The sequence below is a fragment of the Megalops cyprinoides genome, chromosome 25 (assembly GCF_013368585.1).
Source record: "Megalops cyprinoides isolate fMegCyp1 chromosome 25, fMegCyp1.pri, whole genome shotgun sequence".
NCBI lineage: Eukaryota > Metazoa > Chordata > Actinopteri > Elopiformes > Megalopidae > Megalops > Megalops cyprinoides.
Window position 1 is genome coordinate 5,759,571 of NC_050607.1, and position 23,703 is coordinate 5,783,273.

A 23,703-nucleotide genomic window follows, 5' to 3' on the forward strand; every position below is an offset into this window, starting at 1 on the left:
GTGTCTGACAGGGTATTCTTCAAACAGTGGCAGACACAGCAATGAGGTAATATAATAACCTCTTTACAAGGTTAAAGGCTTGCAATTTGGCATGAAAGGGTGGTTTACTCTGACATTCATACAACAGGAATTAAATGTTTTGTATAATTAGTACTTCCCCTTAAACCCGCATGAAGGAAATACTTGGCCATCACAATTCCAAATGGCTGCAAAATCAAATTAATCCTTTGTGAGGCTTGCTGTTGGAAGTACACCTTTGATTTGCATCAATAGTGTTTGTCAGAAGAATCCAATTTAAATCTAAACACAAACTGACATTATCGTCTCCCAAGCACAAATTGGTATTCATTGTAGTGTGTTAATAAGTAGCTTTAAAACTGGCATCTGTGGAAAATGACCTCAATATGAGAACATTGCTCCCCTGTGAAACATGGGATGGCTGGTAGTTACATAGAGCATATGGTGAAAAATACAGCAGTTTGCACCTCTAACAAAATAATATCAGCACCTCAAACAGTGATAATACATGTATCATTTTATGTTGACATTTAAACTGCTATAATGTGTGTATATATGTATGTATGTATATATAATTTATAAAATCATGTATATTGCTATATATAGTTTTCTTAGATGATGTAGTTTCTTTCCCTTTGCAGCGTCACAGTTAAACCATTTTAAAAACTTTGTAACTCCTCTTGAATACGCACACTTTTTTATGCCTCTGTGCAGTTTCAACCAATAGATGTAAAAGGCAAGTAGCTTCAGCGGAAATGACTTCTGCCCATTCTTTAAAAGCCTCTCCTTTAAAAATGTCTCTTTCATAATGTCTCATTTATTGCCCAGAAGATCATATGAAAGCCTAATCTAGTCTCCCTTTGCTTATGCATGGAAGATTGGCGTGAAGGTCTGTAAAGAGTTATGCACCCAGAATGAACTTGCTAACTGAAGGGACAGCACCTTTGTGCTATCACTGCGAGCGACGGGGCCTTAAAGTGCTGCTGGAAAAACACTCCCGCTTCCTCGGTTTGCTCGAAAGTGCGCCGCGTTTCAGAACGTCTTTATAGGCGCGTTTCTCTTTCCTGCTGTCCTGGCTGTCAGTCAGAGGCTGTACAGCCCGTCAGCAGGAAGGGACAAGCTCAGCGTTCTGACAGACGGAGAGTTACTGAAAGGTGCGACATGCTGTTTATGCTGGAAACCCGTCTTGCAAAAGAATGTCAGAGTGACCGTTGAGGGGGAGAGCACAGAGTGATTTCCTTTATACTGATGGACAGGCGGGCGTACCAGGAGCTTTGCTTCAGCAGCCTTAGTACAAACCCAGCTGGATTAATAAAGGTATACCTAAAGCATACAGCGGCCCTCAAACACAGGTGCCATCGACAGCCAATGCATGCTGGGAGAATTCCCGGGGACCTACCACTCCGTTGACAGAGAGGAGCTGGTCGCCCCTCTTCAGGCCCCCGTGTCTCTCGGCCACGCCCCCAGGAATGATGCGCGAGATGTAGATGGGGGAGTTCTGCTCCTTGCCGCCCATTACGTTGAAGCCCAGCCCCTCCTCCGTCTTGGGCAGCTCCACCACCCGGGGGTGTGAGTGGCCCTCGCTGGCTGCGAACGCCGCCACCGTGGCCTGGGAAGGAGAGGAGCAGGCTCAGAGCTACAGCGAGCTTACATTACATTACATTATATTGCATTACATTACATTACATTACGTTATGTTACACTGCATTCATTTAGCAGACACTCTTATCCTGAGTGACTTCCAGCACAAGGGAACAGAAGTGTATCCATTCAACTTTAATGAGCAACAGTGTCAGACCAGGCTAACAACACTCCAAGACCAGTCAGTTTAAGCATAACACTATACAAGCCCTACCACAAGTAAACTTGTGGAACCTGACTAGACGAACGAAGCCAAGCATACATCAGTCACAAGAACACAAAATCTAAAACACGTCGTGATACTACATATAAAACAAACAGCAAGTTACACGTGTAGCAAATGTTAGGGTTGGGGGGTTGATTGGGTGGGGACTGATATGTTACACTACACTACAGTATGGCCATTTAGCAGGTACTCTCATCCAGAGCGACTTAAAAGGTGTGAGTCCAAAGTGGCATGAGGTCCATGGCCTGGTATACAATTCAATACACTCTGACTCTGTACTATGCAGTGGAGCATAGATGTGCTATGATATGATTCTGCAGCAGTGTAGCATAGTGGTCAGGAGCAGTGTGCATAAATGAAAGGTTGCTGGTTTGATTCCCTGCTGACACACAGCTGTTGTATACTTGGGCGAGGTACCTGACCAAAAATTGCCTCAGTAAATATCCAGCTGTACAAACGGATAAAAATTGTAACCAGTGTAAGTCGCTCTGGATAAGAGCGTCTGCTAAATGAAAATAATGTAATGTAATGATACATTGTAATATAATACAACACAATATGATATGATACAATATGATACAGTATGATATACGATGTGATGCAGTGCAATATATGATCCAATATGATAGAATGTGATATGTTACACCACAAAATCCAACAGTCATATCTCTCTGTGCACTTCAAAGAACTTCTTCGGACGGTTAGAAATTCTGAGTATCCTCTCTGATCTCAGCAGAGATATTCAGCTAAAGATTACAAAATGAGCGCTAAGGACTTCGACAAGGGGGCCAGTTTATTTTCATGTGAGAAGTTTTCCTGCATTGCAGCCAATTAGTTTACCACTCTGGTCTAGCGCGAGATAAATGGAGATATACCATCCCTTGGGTATGTTGCTCTAAGAGTCAGCTCTGCGGTGTATATAAAACTGCTTGTAAAGTGCATTTAATTTCCAGTAGCGTTTTTCTCCCTGCTCTTTAAACCTGAGCAAGTTGGAGCTTGTTAGAGGAGCCCAGTGCACTAGTAACAGACACATGCACGGAAGAAGAAGTCCATACAGCACAGATCTACGGCGGTGATACCCTGGGATGGCCGCTTGTTGGGTTTGCCTCATTACTGGGCTCCACAGGGTAACAAAATGGAGGCAGAGCAGGTGTGCAGACACTCGCAGCAGGTAAACTCGCGGCGCTTTCTGATCTGTCACAGTTTCAGCGCCTCGTCTTCCTCTCGCTCACGCAGCGAGGCGGGGACGGGACGGGAAGGGGGGGGGGGGCCGTGTGACTCAGTCGTGTTTGATATGCAGAACGCGGCCTCGACCCACCCCCCCACCCGCTACTGACACGTCGACCTTCACAAGTTAATCTTCATTTCCATGAATAAGTAAGGACATGGTGTGACAAGGCACGCTCTTCCCTCCTCAGGGTGGCTAGGACAGACCCTGGAGACACCGGGAGGACCGAGGGCAGTTTCCCCCATCGCCTGTAAAAACCGCAACAATAAGCGGGATGTCCAGTACAATTAACACTTGGAACGTCCGGCAGATTGTCACCTGCACACCTAACCTCCTGTCCTCCTCACTGTCAGACCTCACTCTGGCCCCATATATTCTGCCTCTGTCTGCAGTTTCACTTGGTTTTTCTCCTTTCTGAGCCATTCATCCCTGCAGATAGCTGACAGGGGTCTCCTGTGTGCTGAGACAGAGGGAGCCATTTGTTGCGAGTTCACAAGCGTGAGAAAAGAGGATTTATGACTCTGCGCCACTCTGAGACTTTCCTTCCTTCTTTTTCCAGGGCCCTAATTAGTCTGTATTCAGTGCAGATTCAAATCGCTGCGAGTGTGATTGTAGGCCCATTGGAAATCGCTATGTTTGGAATTTATAAACGCGCTTTATTCCTCATTGTTTTGATAACACTGAGTCGGCTTACGAGAATCCAAGTCCAGATCCTCTAACAGAGACATGCTTGAGATGCACTCGAATTTGGTCTGTTGTAGATGATCCCTGCTCAGTGCAGCAGTGATGAATGCCGGAACAGATTCTCCCGAGAGCTGAGATTTAACAGCAACCAGGCGCTGCATCTGAAGCTTCCAACAGTTTTCCTCCCATCTCAGCTCACACATGCACGCACTGACACACACACACACACACACATATTTTTGACTCTGTGTTAATTGTCCTGATGCTGGTGGCTACGCCTAACATAGCATACAGAGGAAAGCCAGCCAAAGCCAGTTTTCATAAGTTTTAAGGCAAGACAAGAAAGTAAGACATTTCCCTGCGCTCCGATTCATACTGAATTTAAGCATTAAACATATGCTATGAACTGCTGATTCAGTGCTGTTTGTCCCACCTTTGACCTGTATAATTAGTTTCTCCAATTAATCTGATCGAAAATCTGTACTATTCACCTCTAGCAATTAATTATTGCCCAAAGCATCAGATCTAAACGCAAGCAATTTGGTTATGATATTCCTTAGGTCATTAAGAATTTCAGCTTATGTAGTTTTTCTTTTTTTCTCAGAGTTTACATCAGTGATTTCTTGTCTGCCTTAACTGCAAGTTATTAAAAAGGTATAAGTGTTTTAGGGTATGTGGAACTCTGGTTCTCTTGAGTGTGTAAGCAAGGGAATTATGAAATGCTGAATATATTACATGCATTAATGTCTGGGATAATTTTGGAGTTCATACAGAAACTACCGTCAAGATACAGTTCCATGAAATTATAATGCTTGTCATAAAAATGCAATCCATGGTCAGTTTCCACAAGACATTACAGAAAGTAAACAAGACATTCATTCATCATTTATCAGCATGCAAAGTACACTGTAGGGGGGAGGTTGCAAGAGCACAATAAATATGAGTTCTGTTTGAATGCACTCCACATCACTGTCTCCCTCTGTTTGTGAGCACACTTGTTTTGGGGCAGGGTTTTCAGTATTTTGTGCCCGTAACTGGTACTTATAACAGATGCTAAGCCTCTTTTACCATGTGCGGCAAACATGGACAAGCAGCAAATTCCTCTTTAAAAAAACAGAAACTGGAGACAAACACGGCAGCCACAGCAGGTTCTCCTCAGTGCCTCTCCACCTGTTCGTTTTGGGCTGCTGTGTCTTGGCACCCTGCCCTTGTGTCCAGGTGTGCTGGGAGTACATGCGGTAAGAGCATGGTGGGCGCTCTGGTAGGCTCGGCGCCAGGAGAAAACATAGAGGGGTGCAGTTGCAACCCACGGGGACGACGACAAAAAGGCGCAAATACTAGATGGACATCGAGATACAAGGAGACCACTGGGGGTGCACTGAGGTCCGTCAGGGGGTGCAATGCACCCCTGAGCACCCCCATAGCGTCGGTCCTGGGCTCTGGGCAGCGTGTCGGTTTCTGCCAGAGCGGGGCCTTCTGTACGCCTCTGCTGTGCACCCGCAGCACAGCAGTAACACAACCTGACCCTCCTACACCCAGACCGACTCCTCTCCTCCTCTAAAGATCCCCGTGTCAGCATCCCGACTCTCATAGCTCTGCCGTGTACAATCTCCAGCTCTCTATAGCACAGTGACGAGAGTGGGCTTCGCTGGAAACATCGATAAAGCTGGCACACCATGTCAATGTTTTTTTGTTTTTATCTTGTATGCATGCCAAACTTGGCTGAAACGCTTTAATGTCATTTAAACGGGGAGCGCACCACTTTTGCTATGCTCAAAAGGTTCTGTAAATATGTTAAATGTGTACCTTACAGTAGCTTCCTCAGCACTGCCTATGATATAAACAGTGATTTCTTGCATTATTAGTTGACAGTTTACACCAAATGCTGAAAATACTGTATACACTGAAACCCAGCAGGTCTGGTCACATTGTTGACAGAAAATATGAAGTTCTGCTGCAGACAGCCTGCATGCACCCCATGGAATTCATATGGGTATACACATTCATGTTCACACACACGCACGCACGCACGCACGCACGCACGCACGCACGCACGCACGCACGCACGCACACACACACACACACACACACACAGATTGAAGCACACTGCAGTACGCGTGGGAGTGCAGGGCCTACCTTGGCCGTGGCCCGTGCCTGGTACTCTGGACAGCCATTCACTGTTATGGTCTCATGCATGTACTGGTACACCTGTGGGTGTGGAGGGGAGACACAGACAGAGATGGAGCAGGAGGTTTAAGCAGCGAGACAGTGAAACCTGAACACTCACACCGTCCTTCTAGTTGGACCGTTTTGTTGTTCAATTTTACAGTAATAGCAATTTCGTTGTTGGAACTGATATAGTTTGTACATGACATTACTGACTAAAAAGAACCAGAGTGATCCAGTTCCCTGTTCCCTTCAGTACTGCTCTAATGATACACCAGTCTTTCAAAAGAATTAAATGCATCGATAATCTACATCTATATTGTGTTTTTTGAGCTGAGCTTCAAACAGCATGTTAATGTATGCATTTAGGTATGTATAGACATAGTCATAAATATATAGCTGGATCAAGTATGCAGTATTTACTAGTATATACATATGCACTAGTGTCTGTGGCTTTGCACCAATTAGCTGTGAGGAGCTGAGCTCAGTCTTTGGGCATTGTGGGCACTGTGTTTTGAAAAAGAGCAGCACTTTGATCTTCAATCCAGCACTCAGCTCAGCGTCTGTGGGCGGGCCGCACATTCCGGGAAGCACGCATTATCGCTGTGTAGTCTACCGCCTGGCGTTTGCTGTGGGAGGAGTGCCACCGCTCGATTTACACGATTTAAACAGATCCTCCCGGAGAACTGCGAGCTGGGCTACAGCAGCAGCTCCGGCAGCACAGAACGGGGCAGCAAATTTTATTCCGTGTGGAATACGGAGGTCTGGGCATCAGCCATGTCGTCACGGCAACGAGGCTGGCTGATACCCTCAACATTCCAAAATGGTCTAAAAGTAATCAATAGACCTCTGCAGGAGGCTCTGGTGTTTTTAACTTCAAAGCTTGTGTTCTTCAAAGAGGGGTGTAAACATGAGCAATTTTCCCTCTTTCACAAGCATGTGTCCCAACTTTGAAATCACCAGTTGTACACATTAGGCCTGCATTCACCACAGCAACTACTGCGTTCACCCAGGAGCGCTCAAGCACAACCCGAGAAATCCTCTGATTCACATGCATGCAGCCAACAGCTATTATTCACAGTGCAAATCCCCACAATGCACCAGGAGAGCAGACGCTAAATAGAGCTAAATAGAGGAGAGGTGAATCTCCCCGAAGAGCAGGTCATAGAAGCCCGACATAGGTGCAGGGTGCATGAAAACAGATAGGAGCAGATCCTGCTGACATACCCAGCTCTACCCTGCTGGAACCAGGCCAATTTGCTTTTCTCTGCGGGCTCCCAGTCATTACAGGCTGATGAAACTGCTCTGTGCACTGACGCGCATTCACAGGCGTTGAAGTCAAAGGTGGCCCAGTGAAGATACTCAGTTGACAGTCATCGCTCCCAGCTATTGCAGTGATGTTCATTTGCTTATGTTTGTGTGTAACTGCAGACAGTGTCAACCAATGTTGGGGTTCACTTGAGTTGATGAATTGTGTGTTAGATGGTCAATGCCACAGCACAGGAACAGGTCAGCCTACTGCTTAATGTCATACAAATGTCCCCTTGTTCTGTTCTGGGAAAATGGCATTACTCAAAATGACCTCAGACTTAAACCAGTTCAGCATTAAATTATTGCTTATGCTTGGACTAGATCATCAATAGAGATGTCAGGTTTTCCTCTTTAAAAGCAAGGTGTCACATTTCTCTGTGTTGCACTGTCCGTGTGCATACAGCATTGGGGAAAATTTTCAAAAATTGAAAATAATGAGCACATGCTGGTGAAAGAGCAGTATGGGGAACTCTGCTCGTTGATAGTGTTGGCCCGGCACGCTCACCGATTGGCCTGTCTCCTGTTATTCGGTCAGATTTCCACAGACACGGACAGAGGGGAATCACCATGAGATCCAATTCCGGGTAAACTTTTCTCATACCTGGAAGCCAGCTACCTGCTCTCTGCTACTGTTATATGGGTGTTATTTCAGATCGGATGCAGCCTGTGGATGGTCAGACAACCGAAACTCTGCTGCTTTTAATGCTTGTATTCCTTGGGTAAAGTAAAGGAATTTATTGAAAGTAGTGTTGCACCCTTATTTTTATCTTTGTTAATTCAGATCAGACCTTGGAGCGCCAGGCTAATGATTATCTGATTGTCTGATGATTATACATTCCTATTTTCTATGCATTTTTTCAGTCTTAACAATAACAGTACAGCTTTCTTATTTCACATCTACTGTGCAAATAATTACATTTCATTATTGTCGTTTAGCAGGCGCTCTTTTCCGGAGCGACTGATATAGTCACTTGTCATGCACTTTTTCTATATTATCCATTCATACAGCTGGATATTTACTGAGGCAATTGTGGGTTAAGCACCTTGCCCATGGGTGTAGCAGCAGCACCTCCTCAATGGGGAATTGAACCAGCAACATTCCGGTTATGAACTCCTTACCACTATGCTACACTGCCTCGCCATAATAATGGCTCAGTCTATTTGCCCAATTCACTGAGTATTCTTTATTTCCTTTCAGTATTGTAAAGAGGGAGAATGTGCAAAAGACTACCTGAGTGTCCTTGTGCCTGATTTACCCCTGAAATTATGCAGTAGTCCAATAAAAAACAATTCAATAGGCCTGGATATTGTTATTCATGAACAACCATTAAAGTTGATTTGGTGTCTGCAATCAGCTCATGATTTTGAAAAGCCCCTGGATGAGGTGTGAACTGATTTTATAACTATGTTGAATAATTCAATATGCCATCCACTGAGACCTTAAACAAACAAACAAAAAAAAAACAAGAAAGATTTCCCTGCGCTGCTGTGTAAAATAGATATGGATATATCTTTTTTTTGAGTATTTACACAGTCAAGAACAATAGGACTGACTTCAATATCCAGGTATGACGATTCAACTATGAATAATGCCTGCTTAAACAGTGCAAACTGCATGTTTATGTAAAATCCAAAGGGAAGCCATCAGCACTCAGCAGCATGGTAAACAGCGTGTGAACAGAAAGCATGCTGGATCGGGTATGTTCAGACAGGAGAGAAACAACAGCACTGCAATAATGAGGCATGCATTAAGGGGCTCTTTGTTCTATATAGTGTTGTTTTCTTTTTTTTTTCCTTTAGGAAATCCCAAGAGCCCAACCCTGCTTTGAAGAAATGGGGAAAATATCCAATGTCATTTAGAAGAGGACAGGCCTCCGCACCACCGAGTCTATGCATGTTTGGAGTACAGCTGATAGATAGTGCCGGTAGGTCTGCGAGGCCGCTTTTGTTGTTGTCAGTACTGACGTGTCCAGTGCCGTGCTATTGTGCGAGGTTACCCAGCCTCAGTCCTGAAAGGCAGTGACTGGTCTCTCTTTAGACCCCTAACACTCCGAGCTGGGGAGGGAAACTAAATGGGCTCAATCAAGACAATCAAGCTTCAGCTGCTTAACGGGCCAGAAGGACAGCCTGTAGACGCCCTGAGCCTCCGAGTTCGGGGTTGAATAGCCCTGCCTTCCAGCAACGGATGAGCACCGCGGTGGCTCGTAATGGCTTTCCATCTTTGCTTCCATTACCTCGCCTGTTGCTGAGCACTCCACACAAAGCCACCGCCTGTCTGTTTGGCTCCCAGGCACTCCTCTGCCCGGCTCTCTCAGTACTCACGGAGGTAAGGCCTTTATTAACCGGGATCCATTCGAAATGGAAACTGCTCTATCAGGGGCTGAGGGGCTGAGAGGAGCGGGAGCAGTCTGTCAGCAGATAACCTGCCTGCCAGCGCCGTTTGTGTGAACGCGTGTAGGCAGGAGGCTCATGTGTCTCTGCGTCTCTCGGCTCTCCAGAGCAGAGTAGAGTGCTTCTGTGCTCGCCTGCACTGTTCTCATCCCACCAAACCAACCGACAGCGTCACTCAACATCACTCAACATCACTCAACATCGACTACTTGAGGCAAATGAACAGAGAGAATAATCTGTATGAAGGGTTTTAACTAAGAGGGGTCATCTAGCTAAAAAACTGAACAAAGAGAATAATCTATGTGGAGGGTTTTAACTAAGACGGGTCATCTAGAAGAAACTTTGAAGAAACTGAACACAGAGAGCAATCTATGTGAAGTAGCTGAACATAGAGCATACTCCATATTAAACAGCTGAACAGGGGCAGGTCATCTATCTGAAGCTGTTTGACCTATAGGGTATATCTGTCTAATCCAGTTAGTCCAGTCTTCTGTTTGCAATCGAAATACTGTCCTGATATTATTCATTATTATTCATTATTAAATGAAATGTTCAACATACCTCAGATGAACATTGGAGTACATGCATTTTAACATTTGTTTAAGATCTTTCCAAAGAGAGCAAAATCACAAAAACACAGAGACAACAGTTACAGTCAGAGTGAAACCCAGATGACAGTCCATTTTCTGTATTTGTTACAGGCATGAAAATCCAAAATGTTTGCATCAATCACAAATGTAACAATTAGCTTCCCTGGCTCAAAATCAAACAATGTGAAAGGCGTTGCAATGGGAATATCTAGCCAAATGGATAAATGGATAACGTGTACAGTTGTAACCTATGTAATTCGCTCTGGAAAAGAGCTTCTGCTAAATGACAATAAAGTCATATAATGTAAGGCAGGCAAAACGACAGAGACTAACAGATGATGGGTCAGTCCTCTGCCTAACACAGCTGGTTAGAGTTACTAGCTGATCCTGTCTTGCCTCTGTTTTTTCTGGCTGATTGACTTTGACGACTCATTCAGATTCATCCAGAGTGGTTTCTACAACCCGGTGTCATTGACAGATGTCATTCTCGCTAACACTTCCCCTCCCAAAGTCTCCACAGTTTTGGCAGTTTGTTCTTTCAGCTGAGCAAGCATTCCTTTCCATCATCATGCTGACAGCAATCAAATAGCATAATTGTTGTATTTTTAAAAGCCCTGTCTTTTAAAGGGTTTTCTTGAAGATGCATGAATGGTTTGCTCCCTTGTACCAGAGCGTATAGTGTACAGTATAGCTATGCTTTTCTGTTTCATGCAATTAGCGTTAACACTGCTTTGTACGAGCTTGTGTCTGATCACCAGACCATGGAATGAATTGGGGCAATTGTCTGTGACTAAGTAATATCTGTGACTGTTGCATATGGGATTTTTTTTTATTAAACACTGACAGTAATCACCAGTCTTCTACAATCAGCTTCTGCTGTGGAGGATTTTTTTTCAATCTTCCTCGGTCTTTGAGCCACAAAAGAATCTAAGAACTACAGTAGTCAGGGTAAAAAAAAAAAATCTTACAGTTAGGGCTATAATATAAGCTGGGAGCCTTCCTGTGGATGTCACAGGTAAGATGTGGGTAATTTGGAATAATTTATTGAAATACACACAATGAATGCCACAATAAAGTCACACATACATACACTTCTATGCAATTCTTTCAAGATTGCTCACTTACAATTACACCCTCAATGGGGTAAAGTGTATCATTAAATAAGATTCAGCAGGTGGAAGCTTTCTATTCCAACAGCCTGCCATTATTAAAAGTCACATGACTCCATTTGCATGAATGGCCTAGTGACATCCTCATCCGTGGGTTGTCCCCCAGGAGCAAGGCAGAACAGAAGGCAGTTGAAGTTGAAATGAACCCGCGCTCGTAAGCACTAACTAGCACTGGGATGTGCACACATACCCAGAGACTGATAAGACATAAACAACCGCATGTACATTCCGTTAACGTAATTGCACTGCTCTTCGCTTTCCCCTCTGCGAGCGTACCGACGTCGTCTCGTACGCTGTGTTCTTAATAACCCGCAGCAGTGGCAGAGAAAGTGAGGCTCGCGTACAAGTGCAGCTGCTTCACAGGGCTACAGGGGCTCCGCGGCACCGTGTTCCGATTAATGACCCTTAAAATAAAGGCGATAATTATCGCCATCTTCACCAGCCTCTGCAGTGGTGCAGCGAGACCACCAAGAGGGAGAGCCATCTGCCCAGTGGTGGAGAGTCAACTCGCAGCGGAACAAAGCTGCCTTCAACCCGCAGTCAGTCGCCAACCAATCTCAGCTAAGCCCCTGCTTCTTCAGCGACCTGCAGCCATGCGTGTAGGGTGGTTAAATTGTTTTTGTTCTTTTTTTTTTTTATTTCTGAGAGCTTCGGCAAAATGTAACACCCCCTCAGCCTGTGAGAGGCATCGATTTGGCACACCTTCCTGTCCTCCTCCAGTTTACCTTTCTCATCTCGGGCTAATGTAGAGGATTAATCCACTACTGTTGCCCGCTCAGAGCCTCGCTCCTCAATTCATCACAGGTGAGGGTTGCGTGTTAATTCACCTTTACAAATCAGGGCATGTGCTCTCATTAACCTGAGCGATAGACTCCGCCTCCCCTGGGGGAGGGGGGGTGGGGGAGGGGGGACCGATCATGTGACCCACCTCTCGAATCGCCGTGCAGAACTCGCTCTGCAGCACTTTCTTCAGCGATTGCAATTTGTGACCGGGGACGTCACCAGTCTCCTGCAGCTTCTCCAGCAGCTCAATCGCCCTGGCCACATCTGAGAGAGAGAGAGAGAGAGAGAGAGAGAGAGAGAGAGAGAGAGAGAGAGAGAGCAAGAGAGCAGGGGGGGAGAGGGAAAGAGACAGGGAGAGAGAGCGAGAGAGGGAGAGGGGGAGAGACAGCGAGAGGGGGAGGGAGAGAGGGTGAGAGAGAGGGAGGGAGAGAGAGGGAGAGAGAGAGAGGGAGGAAGGGAGAGAGAGAGAGGGAGAGAAGGAGAGAGAGAGGGAGAGAGGGTGAGAGAGAGAGAGGGAGGGAGAGAGAGAGAGAGAGAGCGAGCGGGGGGGGAGGAGAGAGGGAAAGAGGCAGGGAGAGAGAGCGAGAGAGGGAGAGGGGGAGAGAGAGCGAGAGAGGGAGGGAGAGAGGGTGAGAGAGAGGGAGAGAAGGAGAGAGAGAGGGAGAGAGGGTGAGAGAGAGGGAGGGTGAGAGGGAGAGAGAGAGAGGGAGGAAGGGAGAGAGAGAGAGGGAGAGAAGGAGAGAGAGAGGGAGAGAGGGTGAGAGAGAGAGAGGGAGGGAGAGAGGGTGAGAGAGAGGGAGGGAGGGAGAGAGGGTGAGAGAGAGGGAGAGAGGGAGGAAAAGAGCAAGGGAAGGAGGAAGGGAGACAGGGAGAGAGAGAGAAAGATTAAGAAGGAGAGGGAGAGAGAAAGAGATATTAAGACAGATAGTTAGAGAAAGAGAGAGAGTTAGAAAAAGAGAGAGAGAGCAAGAGAGAGAGAGGGGAGAAACATTAAATTCCATTAATAGGAGCTCCCGTCAGAAGAGCGTGGTGTTGGAGTGAATCGATGGAGAGGATAATGGAAATGGACTCGTTAGGGCCGAGGGCACAGAGCAGGATTACGCGCCAGTTCTGTTCAGCCGCGGCGTGCATGAGAATCGCGCCGAATCCCAGAGAAGGAGCATGCTTCAAAGGTAGCATTATCTGGCCAGCGTGTGACTGCTGGACCCGGAGCTCGTTCAAAGAGGCGCGCAGAGGACTCTAAGCAGCTCTGGATTGTAAACATACTTTACCTGTGCAGCAACCTTTCTGCCCACAACCTCTCGGTAAAATCAGAAGAGAAAAGAAATAAATCTATAGTCCTTGGTCACCAGTAGAAAACAACAAAACACAGACAGAATCAAGCATGTGTTCCATCATAAAATTTATCCTTTAGAGAAACAAGAAATTGTGGCTGCTTCTTTAGCAGTTTATATATTATTAGTTTATTAATAAATGCTTAGTTTCATTAGTAGTTTACTTTGATTTCTTAACTAATATTTTTTTTACTTTAATTACCAGTTTACTTTAATTTGTTTACTAATAAATGTTTACTTTCCTTGCTGGTTTACTTTCATTAGTGTACTAATAAATGCCTAGTTTCATTAGTAGTTTACTTTCTGTAGTTTGCTAGTAAATGTTGGCTTTCATTACTAGCTTCATTTAAATTTAATTTCCCATTTAGATAAACAAGGCAAACTACATTATACTGAGGTGACGCAGGAGTAGTACTTGGAAGTGAGAGTCCAGAACTCCTGCTGCCCTGGAGTGATCTGAAATGTGATCACCTTCATGTTCAACGCCCATAGCGTAAATAAGCTCCGGCAAAGCGTTTGGACAGACCACAGCAAATCTAGACCAGTCACATCGCAACAGAATCCAGTGCACTCAAACTCCGTGAGGTGAGGCAAGAACATGGGGCAACAAAGCCGTTAGAGCACACAGACCTAAAGAAAACTCTTTGCCAGGAGAACATAAACACGGATATTTAGGCATTACAAAAGAATAGTTAACTACCTTGCAAAGCAGACAAAATTTTTCTGTTTTTGAGCTTCACATTACTTGCACTCAAGATGTACTACCGATGTACTGCACTGGCTTATGATGATTCTTGAGAGCATCATAGATATGGATCAGTTCAGATTCCATTGACATTGTTTACAACATATGCTGTACTGTCACTGCTCTCTGGGTAGCTGGTTATCTTAGCGTGGTCGTGCTGGACAGAGTAATCCCAAGCCATTCCAGCTATTCTGTGTGTGTGAAGCAATCACAGATACACAGTCCATCACTGGATCAGTATACAGTCCAAATGGCAATGCCTTCACATGAGCTCTTGTGTTCCCACATCGAAGGACACCGCATGACAGCAAAGGATCATGGGAAATGAAGCAGGTTCATGTATGACCTTTTGGTCTATAGAATGAGATCTTGGCACAGAAGGCTACAAGCCTGGCTCAGGATGGAGCATGAGTGGACAGAGTACTGAGAGCTAGTGACAAAATGAGAGTGACATTCCCTCCCTCTGAACATAGACCGCAGTGAGCTGCACATTGAATCGGAAGATCTCTGTAATGATCAATCACCCTGGCAAGTTCACCACCAAATGTGCCTTTCACCCAATGTGACCCGCTTCAAATGAATGCATTCATTATGGGGAATTGCATTCCTAATTAGATTTTAGCTGATTTACGCTGTATTTGTTTTAACCAAAAGTAATCAACAACAGCAAAGCGAGCTGGGCGATGGCTCTACGAGCTGTGCTTATTACTGCTTGTTTGAGTGAGGGTCTATCTGTCATCATGGCTAGCCCTAGGACAGACCAGGAGACACACATTTTGCAGTTTTTCCCTATCATGCTCATTAGCACCAGACTGTTCACCAATTAATGGTCCTGCCTCAGATCTATCTCTTTACAGATACACTTTAAACATTGTTAGAGTATTTCTCACCAGGAGTTTGGTCTGAATAGGGCATTGAAGAAAACACTGGTTGGTCCTTCTGTCCCTTACAGACTCTGCTTATGTCCCTGTTTTGACTGAAATGCCAGGCATGAAAAGCATCTAATCACAGACATACTGTAGGCCGATGGAAATTACTTTAAAAAGTTAGTTTTATCATAAAGTTAGCACATCTTCACCTCTCACCCCCCGCCCTCCCCATTCTAAACACAAAAAAGAAGAATCGGTATGTTCGTAAGGAATGACTCTTACTCACCTGGTAAACAACACGAGGAAAAGAAACAAACCTCTGAATACCGCTGGCTTTGAAAACGCAGTAATGAAGGTTAAGAAAACCTCAAACTCACCCGAGAGATTGAACAAACAGCAAATCTCTGTTTGATTGTGCAGGATGACATGTAAACAGATGCGAGGAATTAAGCTAGCCGTTTGGTGTAATGCATCTTGTTTAATATCTCTCCAAAATGAAGTATATAATTTAAATGTGTGGCGGTGTGGCGCTTTATCACGGCTCAGTGAGTGAGTTATAACAGAGATAATGCAGACCCCTGCCACCGTCTCACACAAACACATTTCATTTGTTATGGCTTGATATTTATCTGGCCTATCACTTTCGGCCGGCTGTTTGATTTCTTATCTCATTAAACAGGAAATGGCATTTGTGGCATTGCTTTCTGTATTATTGTGCTTTGCAACACTGCTTATTATTTTTGCTGAAGTTATTGGAATGCACCTTGCACAAAATTGATGTTTTATTTTTTTTCTCTCTCTCTCGGTTTTAGGCCGGAATTGTAAAGTCACTTGGACTGCTACCCTGTTGACAGACGTTGCAAAATTGGTATACAACATGATCTCCTGTAAGAACTGTATCCATAAACGGTTGATAGGCACTGGAAAAAAATCCAGATGTTCCATTTAGTGGTAAAATCCACCTGCTCTGTATTGATAGCCCTTTCTCTAAACCACAGCATTGATCAACAGCTTGATCATTTGAACTTTGAAGAAACAGAGCCCCAGCCAGGAAGTTGTACGTGGACTTCCTGTGTAGATACTTGATGTTTCCCTGACATGTTTTCTCATTGGTGCAAACCCATGGGGTAACTGTCAGTCACCAGGTGGAGCTGCTGAACTCAGCCAGCCGGTTATACCACCTCCCTTATTATGAGGCATAAAATATGCGACTGTGGCTTATAGTCCCAAACCAATCCCAAAGAGATCTAGGTATACTGACCCACGTTTCATTGGATCGGGACAAAGCAGGCAAAAAAAATTTGACAATATCCTGTTACACATGGATGTTTTACCAACTCTTGTTTGAAGAAATAATTATGTGACCTTTAAAGTAAATCTTTGTTATAAGTACAGAAGGCAGTATAATTAGCATTAAAAAGTACCTAGAGTGAAGGGAAAATGGTTAGGCTTGAAGTATGATTTCATCCAAGAATGACTACATCCTTACAACTAACCTATTAGCACCTGATAACTGAGCAGACCTATGAATAACTAAGGCTGGGTGATCAGCGACAGGGAAATCTAATTCTGGCCTAACCACCTGACCTCCAGGGCAGTTGAAGTGTAACCTGACACCATGGCTCAGTCTCTGTTGCCTGTCTCTCCCATGGGTAGGAGCTGGCACCATGTCTTTAGACATCTTCCCTAGTGATCTCCTCAGCAATGAACTGTTTGGAAACTCACTTGCTAGGTGATGGTATGGATTCAAAGGGTGAAGTCAGAATGAGAGCAGACACACACACACACACACACACACACACACACACACACACACCTTGGGGTCTGTCACTACACACTGTCACAAAGCAGAGATCCGACGTTTTACTCATATGTGATAACTTCCAGTCACTCTGCAAATATTTCTTCTGAATAAGTCTCCATTGACTCACCATTAACACAATTAGCACATTTGCAGGCATTGACACCATATGCCATTAAGGCTCAGATTCAATCTAACTGCTGTGGCATTTTCTCCTTAACTATGAGTAATGAAATGTCACAAAGTCAGTGACCACTGAAATTAAATAAAATATTATGTAATCATTGACAATGATGTATTACTCAATGTAAAGGACACAGCACCATATAAGACTGATAGTACATAAGTCTCTTTTTGTATAATAATATGGAAATCATTTCAGATAAGTACAGAGGAACCCAGCTAAAACCTCAGCAGGCGTATTGTCCCAATGTGTGTTTTGCTACAAAGAATGGCATTGTTTAACATGCATATCAACCTTACTTTTCCATGATAAAGTCCAGTAGCAACTGTTTTCTAATATGATTTTGTGTAACATTCTAAATGCTGAAAGTGTTTTTGAATTTCCATGGCTGTACAATCTGTTCACAAGATCTTAAAACAGCAGCTGTGACATTTCTACTGGCTTGGTGATGTTAACAAAATTATGCACGTTTGATACTTGCTGAACATGTGACTGTGAAGCTTACTTTTTTCACAAAATTTAGAATTTTGAAAAATTTCTGCCCTCACTGACACAGTATTACATTACATCATGTATGTATAGTTTCTAGCTTTTAAAAATATACCAGCTATGATCCCTACTGTGGAGCAGGCAGTAAAACTGTGTAAACTTTTCAATTAAGAGACCTCTAATTGGTAAGAACTGGTCTCTCATTAAAATGCGGAGCTAAAGAGACTCTTTTATTAACATCAGTCCGAGTTTATTTCAGGAAAACCAACCTGATTCACAGCAGTATACGCCTACAATGTAATAACGGTGGCAAAGGCTTGGGAATTCTCTAAATATGTGCTGTTTTTCATGACCGGGTGGAACTGAAGTCCACAGAAATCACTAGCATTGGCAGATAATGTCTAATCTCTCCATTTAGGCAGACAATAAATAAGACATGTTTATTTTAGTGGGTTCTCTGCTGAAATAGTTCATAAGCATATCTAAACAGTGACAGAAACACTGAGTGAGACAAAGCCAGTCCAGTTGATTCAAGTTATATCTCTCCAACAAGGCACTCAAAGTCACGCCATAACTGAGGCTCTCTTGGCCTCTGGAGGCAACAGTTTGAAGTTGTCGGGTTTGAAGGCGTTTTCAAGTCAAAAGTGGATACACTGCCAACACAGTCAAGCCCTCGGGCAGAAGTACAACACGGAAAAGGAAAAAGCAAAAGGGGGGGATCATTTTGCAGTCCTGGAGTCCTGGAGTTTTCAATACTAAACATTTTGTGAAAATAATTTTTTCCTTTGATGTGGTACCGTTTTGATTAAACGGACAATAGTTAGTTAAGTCATCATTTTTAGTTCCACCTCTAAGTCCTTCAGATCGGCTGAAGGGTTTAGTAATGTGCTGTTGTCTCTGTTTCTTCAGATACGCCACTACTTGAATTGAACTAAACACTTGGTGAATCATGCTGCAGAAAGCACAATCCAGTCCTTAACAAATTTCCTAGTGTCAGTGTTATTTCTGAGCAAGTACTTTCACTATTCAAGGTCAACACCATCGGCCACTCCACAGAAAACCAATAAAACCATATAGTATCATGTCACAGAGTAAAATCCATGTTTTCCATCGCATTTCACCCTCTAGAGCAGCGCCCGTGGCAAAGGCACTGTTCATGCCTGGGACTTGCTGCCTGTTTGGCGTTTGTGTTTGGCGTTTTTCACACGTGCCTCTCTTGGACCAAAGCATGCAGATGCTGCTCTTTTCTGACTCAGAACCCTGTGCATGCCAGAGCAGATTGCCAGAGAGCGGGCTTGCCATCTGCGCCGTGCCTGCGGAACGGCACGGAAGGTTTTTCGCGGATGCAGTAAAGTCACAGATATGCCAACGCGACGAACGTATTTCAGACCGCAAGCTGGCCAGGAGCAGCTGGGGTTGGCTAAACAAGGGGGCCAAGCCCACACTGAGATGTCCTTTGAAGTCAGCTCAGCTCAGTCCGGTAATGGCACACACCCGGTGAATTAACACCTGCTGGCTCTGCACTACCAATGGCCCACGGTGAAGAACAAATGCCGTGTGCCATTCTAAAAACCATTGGATACTGGTTGGATTATCTAAATTGGACATTACATTACATTATTGTCATTTAACAGATGCTCTTATCCAGAGCGACTTACATAGGTTACAATCTTTACATGTTATCCATTTATAGAGCTGGATATTTACTGAGGCAATTGTGGGTAAAGTACCTTGCCCAAGGGTACAGCAGCAGTGCCCCAGCGGGGAATAGAACTGGCAACCTTTTGCTTACAGGTTTATGTAGGTTGAACATGATCCATTTTCTCTTCATGATATACAGTAATTTGTTGCACGATGCCTGTCGCTTCACGCATCAGTTGGTCAGTGACTCTCCATTTTATGTGCCCAGTTCATGCTAGATGAAATGCTATCATATCTTTTTTTTTCCCTGATCATAACAGTGGCTGTCTTGCCTTCTTCCAGAGATATCAGCATTTTCCATTGAGGTGGCATTTGTGAAATAACCTAATTTAAAACGTGACTGTCATTCTGAGCTTATGGGAAAATCAGATGTAAGCAGTGTGTCTAATGCAGCAAAACATTATGGGAATGTTGTTTTCTTGGAGATTCCAGGATCCATCCAATTTTCTGCTCTGTGTTTACAGTGTATACCCTTCTCCTTATGTGGCAGATGGGTGCAACAACAGATATATTTTCTGATAAGCAAGATGAATAACAAAAATCCCAATTGAAGCTTGATTTGATTTTGTTTATGGAAAATACCACCGAGGAAAGGCAGATTTTCAAGTCAGTTTTGAACAAATCCATTTTTCCACTGTAGCTTCCAATGGAAAGCACTTTCAGAGATTTGTACCCATTGATTTTTGTCCAATGCTTTATTTTTTCCTCCAAATCAATTGTACTTTTGTGCTGCAAGAAAAAAAAAGTTTGTCTCCATTTGAGCTTCCTTCAACTCACACATATGGTGCTGTGCTGAAACTCAGCATATATCTGCATCATTTCAACATGTGTCCAGCATGCATGTTATTATACTGGCACAGATCAAACTGTAGAGTGAAAAATATTTCAGATTAATTTTAAACCTATATAGGGTGTCTGTGAAGAACACCAAAGAAAATAGCACATGACAGCAGCACATCTGCTATGGGCTGTGTCTCCTGTTCCTTTTTACAACGAACTGCTTGAAACAATTCCTGGAAGTAGTGAATTAAGTTTAGCCAAGAGCACACAAAGCCATGTCCTAAGGTGGACCCGGAGGTTGTTTTTCTTTCAAAGCTTTTGACTGTGATATTTTTACAAGGATTAACAAGGGATATGTCTGAGACAACATGATTAACAGTAGTATGTCTCTCCACATGAGTTTCAATCAGCCATTATAGTGTTTTTTTTTTCTCTGCAATGTGGCAGCTCCGGATGAACAGCGATCTTACAGTCTTAAAGTGATCAATACAATAGTGTGGCTTTTGGGTCTCAGTCTACATATGCGTGTGCATATGTATAACATGGAACACCATGGTAATCCTTGTGTATCAGAATACATTTTCTCTGTGCCTAAGGGCAACCACAATTATACAAGGAGCAAAATCAACCTCTAATGCTGTCAGAAGCAGTTTATCAAACTGAGTGAACTCCCCTTATTATAGATGGTGTTATCAGGTCTCACTTTTTGACTCCCTCGTCTAAAGTTCCCTGACATTAGCTCTGAATCAGTGCCTGTCATCACAAGCCAATACGCCAGCCTTTTACTTTGAAACTGTCTTTCTTCTGAATTATTCCGTGAGCACACGCGTCCCGTTAATGTTACGTTTACCCGCTAAGACAATGGCATGGGAACACAGCTGGATTTGCGTTTGACTGCTGTCTTGTTAGTCGTGTGCTGGGCCGGCGTAAATGTGACACCCAGTATATGACCCCGAGTTCTGAGATCACCACGATTGACCAAGTCGGGTGATGCAACTGGTGACCGTCAGAGCCCGTCACCATACAGTGGCCTGTCTTTTTTACATTGTCGGGGGCTTCTCACAAGGCCGAATTATTCCGGAGCCTCCGTGGAGATGTTACGCGATCCCGCTGCACACGCTGTTTATTCTAAGCCACGCTGTGCTAGTTTGCTCACTATTTCGACCATCCTTCAAAGACGTATGCAATTTAACGGAAAGCAGATGCTGGAGGCTATTGGGTTTCTCTATTTATAATGTTCTCCACTTCGTGTGTCACACACGCGTTACTGTGTTTCACCGCTGTGTTTATTTTAGGTGTAATCCACAAGAAGGCGTAAGAAATAGACTGCAAAGCAACAGCATGGATTCCAAGTACATGAAGCTTTAGTTGCTTGAAGTTGGGTTTGAGCTTGTTTTGTATCTTATCCTGATACCCAGGTAAAAAAAAAAGATAATTATTAAAAACAAGAGAATATGCAACGGCGTGCAAATTGAATTAATCCGAGAAGACTGTAAACTAATTTAAATAATCCATATATCCAATGTAATCCATATAAAGCGAATATAATCGTTACAGTATTTTGCCAGATGATGTTACATGTGAAAACAGACAAGTATGCTTTCGCCGTGCAAGGTTTATCTTGAACCGTGTCACTAATGTGCAGTCTTGGAACCGTGTGTGACAGCCGCTATCTCCCGTGGTGCGTGTCAAATGACATGACCGCTGCTCGCGCTGTCTGAGTTTTCTCTATACTAACGGAAAAATGGACGGAGAAAAACTATCTAGTCCTGTCGGTCGTCACACTTACTACGAAGACGCTTATTTTTCATGCCATCAAACATGAAAGCTGTGACATTTTATATTGTAGTGTTCTCGTTTATTATTTATTGTGTATAGTTTTCTCAGAGCAACGAAAAAAGATACATAACGGGAACACTTGACATTGGTTTGACATGCTGGCAAGAAAAAAGTTCTCAGGTTTTCACACGCACGAATTGAGTGATCATCTTAACCAAAAATGTGACTGGATGCCCCGCGTCCACGGTGTGGATCTGCTCCAAAAGACCAACCAGAATATCAGCACAATACAATGTTATTACATGTTACATAATCTAAAAAATGAAAATTATAACATGCAAAATAAAAGTGAAATGAAACGTTTATGTATAGTTCGTTTCATCGTATCGAATCACTCGAAAATCTACCTGAGATAGCTATGCGTATAATACGCACCAAATGGCTACACGCGTTTGAGACATTTTATTCTACAACAATAATATTCTCCGACGCAAAAATAAATAATAAAAAAGCCATCGGATACGTCGTACAACATTTCATTTAAAATCAGAGATATCGCAAAGCGATGCTCGCAATCGTGTTTCACACCGGCAGCCCGCACGAACGACGAACAGTCCGAACCAAAAAACACTCATGTGGATGGAAGTGATCCGCGCTCTTACCTCGATCTAGAGTGAGCGGTTGGACCACTGTCGCCATGACTGCCGCCGCTGCTCGAGATTAAAGCCGCTCGCTGCAGCATTAGAATCAACTCCGCTACAGCAAGCGAGAGGGAGCGTGTCCGCCGGTGGGAGTGGCTGAAGGACAGGGGGGACTACCTTCATCTCTATCGCCGTCCTGTCAAACCGTGCCAGTGATCTTGGAGAAATAAAACGTGGGAACTTAACTGTCGTGGATTACCCTTTTCCCTGTGCAATGTGTGCCAGTGTATTTCGTGGCTGGACGTTAATTGCATAATCGCCGTTTTTAGGTAGCTTGTTCAGGAATGTTGCAACAGAAAAAAAACGGTGAGCAAGAGGTTAGAATGGTTGCACAAAACCACAGGGGACCCGCAAACTGGCCCAAGGCTCTTGTTCTGTCTCCTCCGGTGCAACAAATGCTGGATTTAATTCAACCTCGAGCACGACTGACTGTGGCCTGTCTGACTGTCGCACCTGTGATACCACATATCAGATTTTTTCCTTTCACAGTTAGCTGTGTCACAGTGGGCTATGACGATGTGGCAGAGGCACAGTGCAGCCTTGGGGTCAGAGGTCATCAGGCAGCCAAGCACCGATGTCACGGTGTCACAAAGAAAGCCCTTGTTGTCTGTGAGAGAAAGTGAGTTCTCATGAGGACGCGCCCAGAAGCACAGAGCACGCCACACCACAGCCGAGTGGTGTTTTGATGGCTTAGAGAAACCATGTTTTGTTTAGTGTACAATTTGCGTACAGTTCGGTGAGCCGTTGTGTTCGCTGAACAGTTCTGTTATGTTTGTCACTGGATGTGCAGAGAAGAGAACGTCTGTTTTCTTAACGTTGCTTACATATTCAGTCGTTTCAGAGCACTCTTCAGGGCTGTTGTTGAATGAGGCACCTGCTTTGCCTTTCGCATGCTATGGTCAGTAAGCGATCTTGAAGAGCAAAGTATATTTAATTCCAGTTTAATTCCAGGCAAACCTATTTATTATTCAATTGTCCATCAAGCCTCCATGCCAGGTGTAATTTCTAGCTTCAAACCTAAGTGCAAAAATGATGATAATTTAGCAGATTTGAATTTGAATACAATAATAATATTTTGCTATCAGTGGGGGGTATAGGGGTACTGGTCTTTGG

At 44.0% G+C, this 23,703-nt stretch overlaps 1 protein-coding gene across 2 annotated transcripts in view; it reads right to left on the reverse strand.

The window, feature by feature from the left end:
- LOC118772088 (protein lin-7 homolog A) overlaps positions 1 to 22,922 on the reverse strand; it is a 27,781-nt gene extending 4,859 nt beyond the window's left edge. Inside the window, exons 1-4 of one of the 2 annotated variants that reach the window (XM_036520339.1) lie at positions 22,552 to 22,922; positions 12,353 to 12,471; positions 5,934 to 6,005; positions 1,418 to 1,627 (exon numbers count right to left, since the gene is read on the reverse strand). In XM_036520339.1, coding sequence (XP_036376232.1) covers positions 1,418 to 1,627; positions 5,934 to 6,005; positions 12,353 to 12,471; positions 22,552 to 22,588 — 438 coding nt within the window. In that variant the 5' untranslated portion in view covers positions 22,589 to 22,922. The remainder of the gene's footprint in view (positions 1 to 1,417; positions 1,628 to 5,933; positions 6,006 to 12,352; positions 12,472 to 22,551) is intronic. The other variant, XM_036520340.1, reaches the window with a different exon arrangement.
- Positions 22,923 to 23,703: the final 781 nt, after the last annotated feature.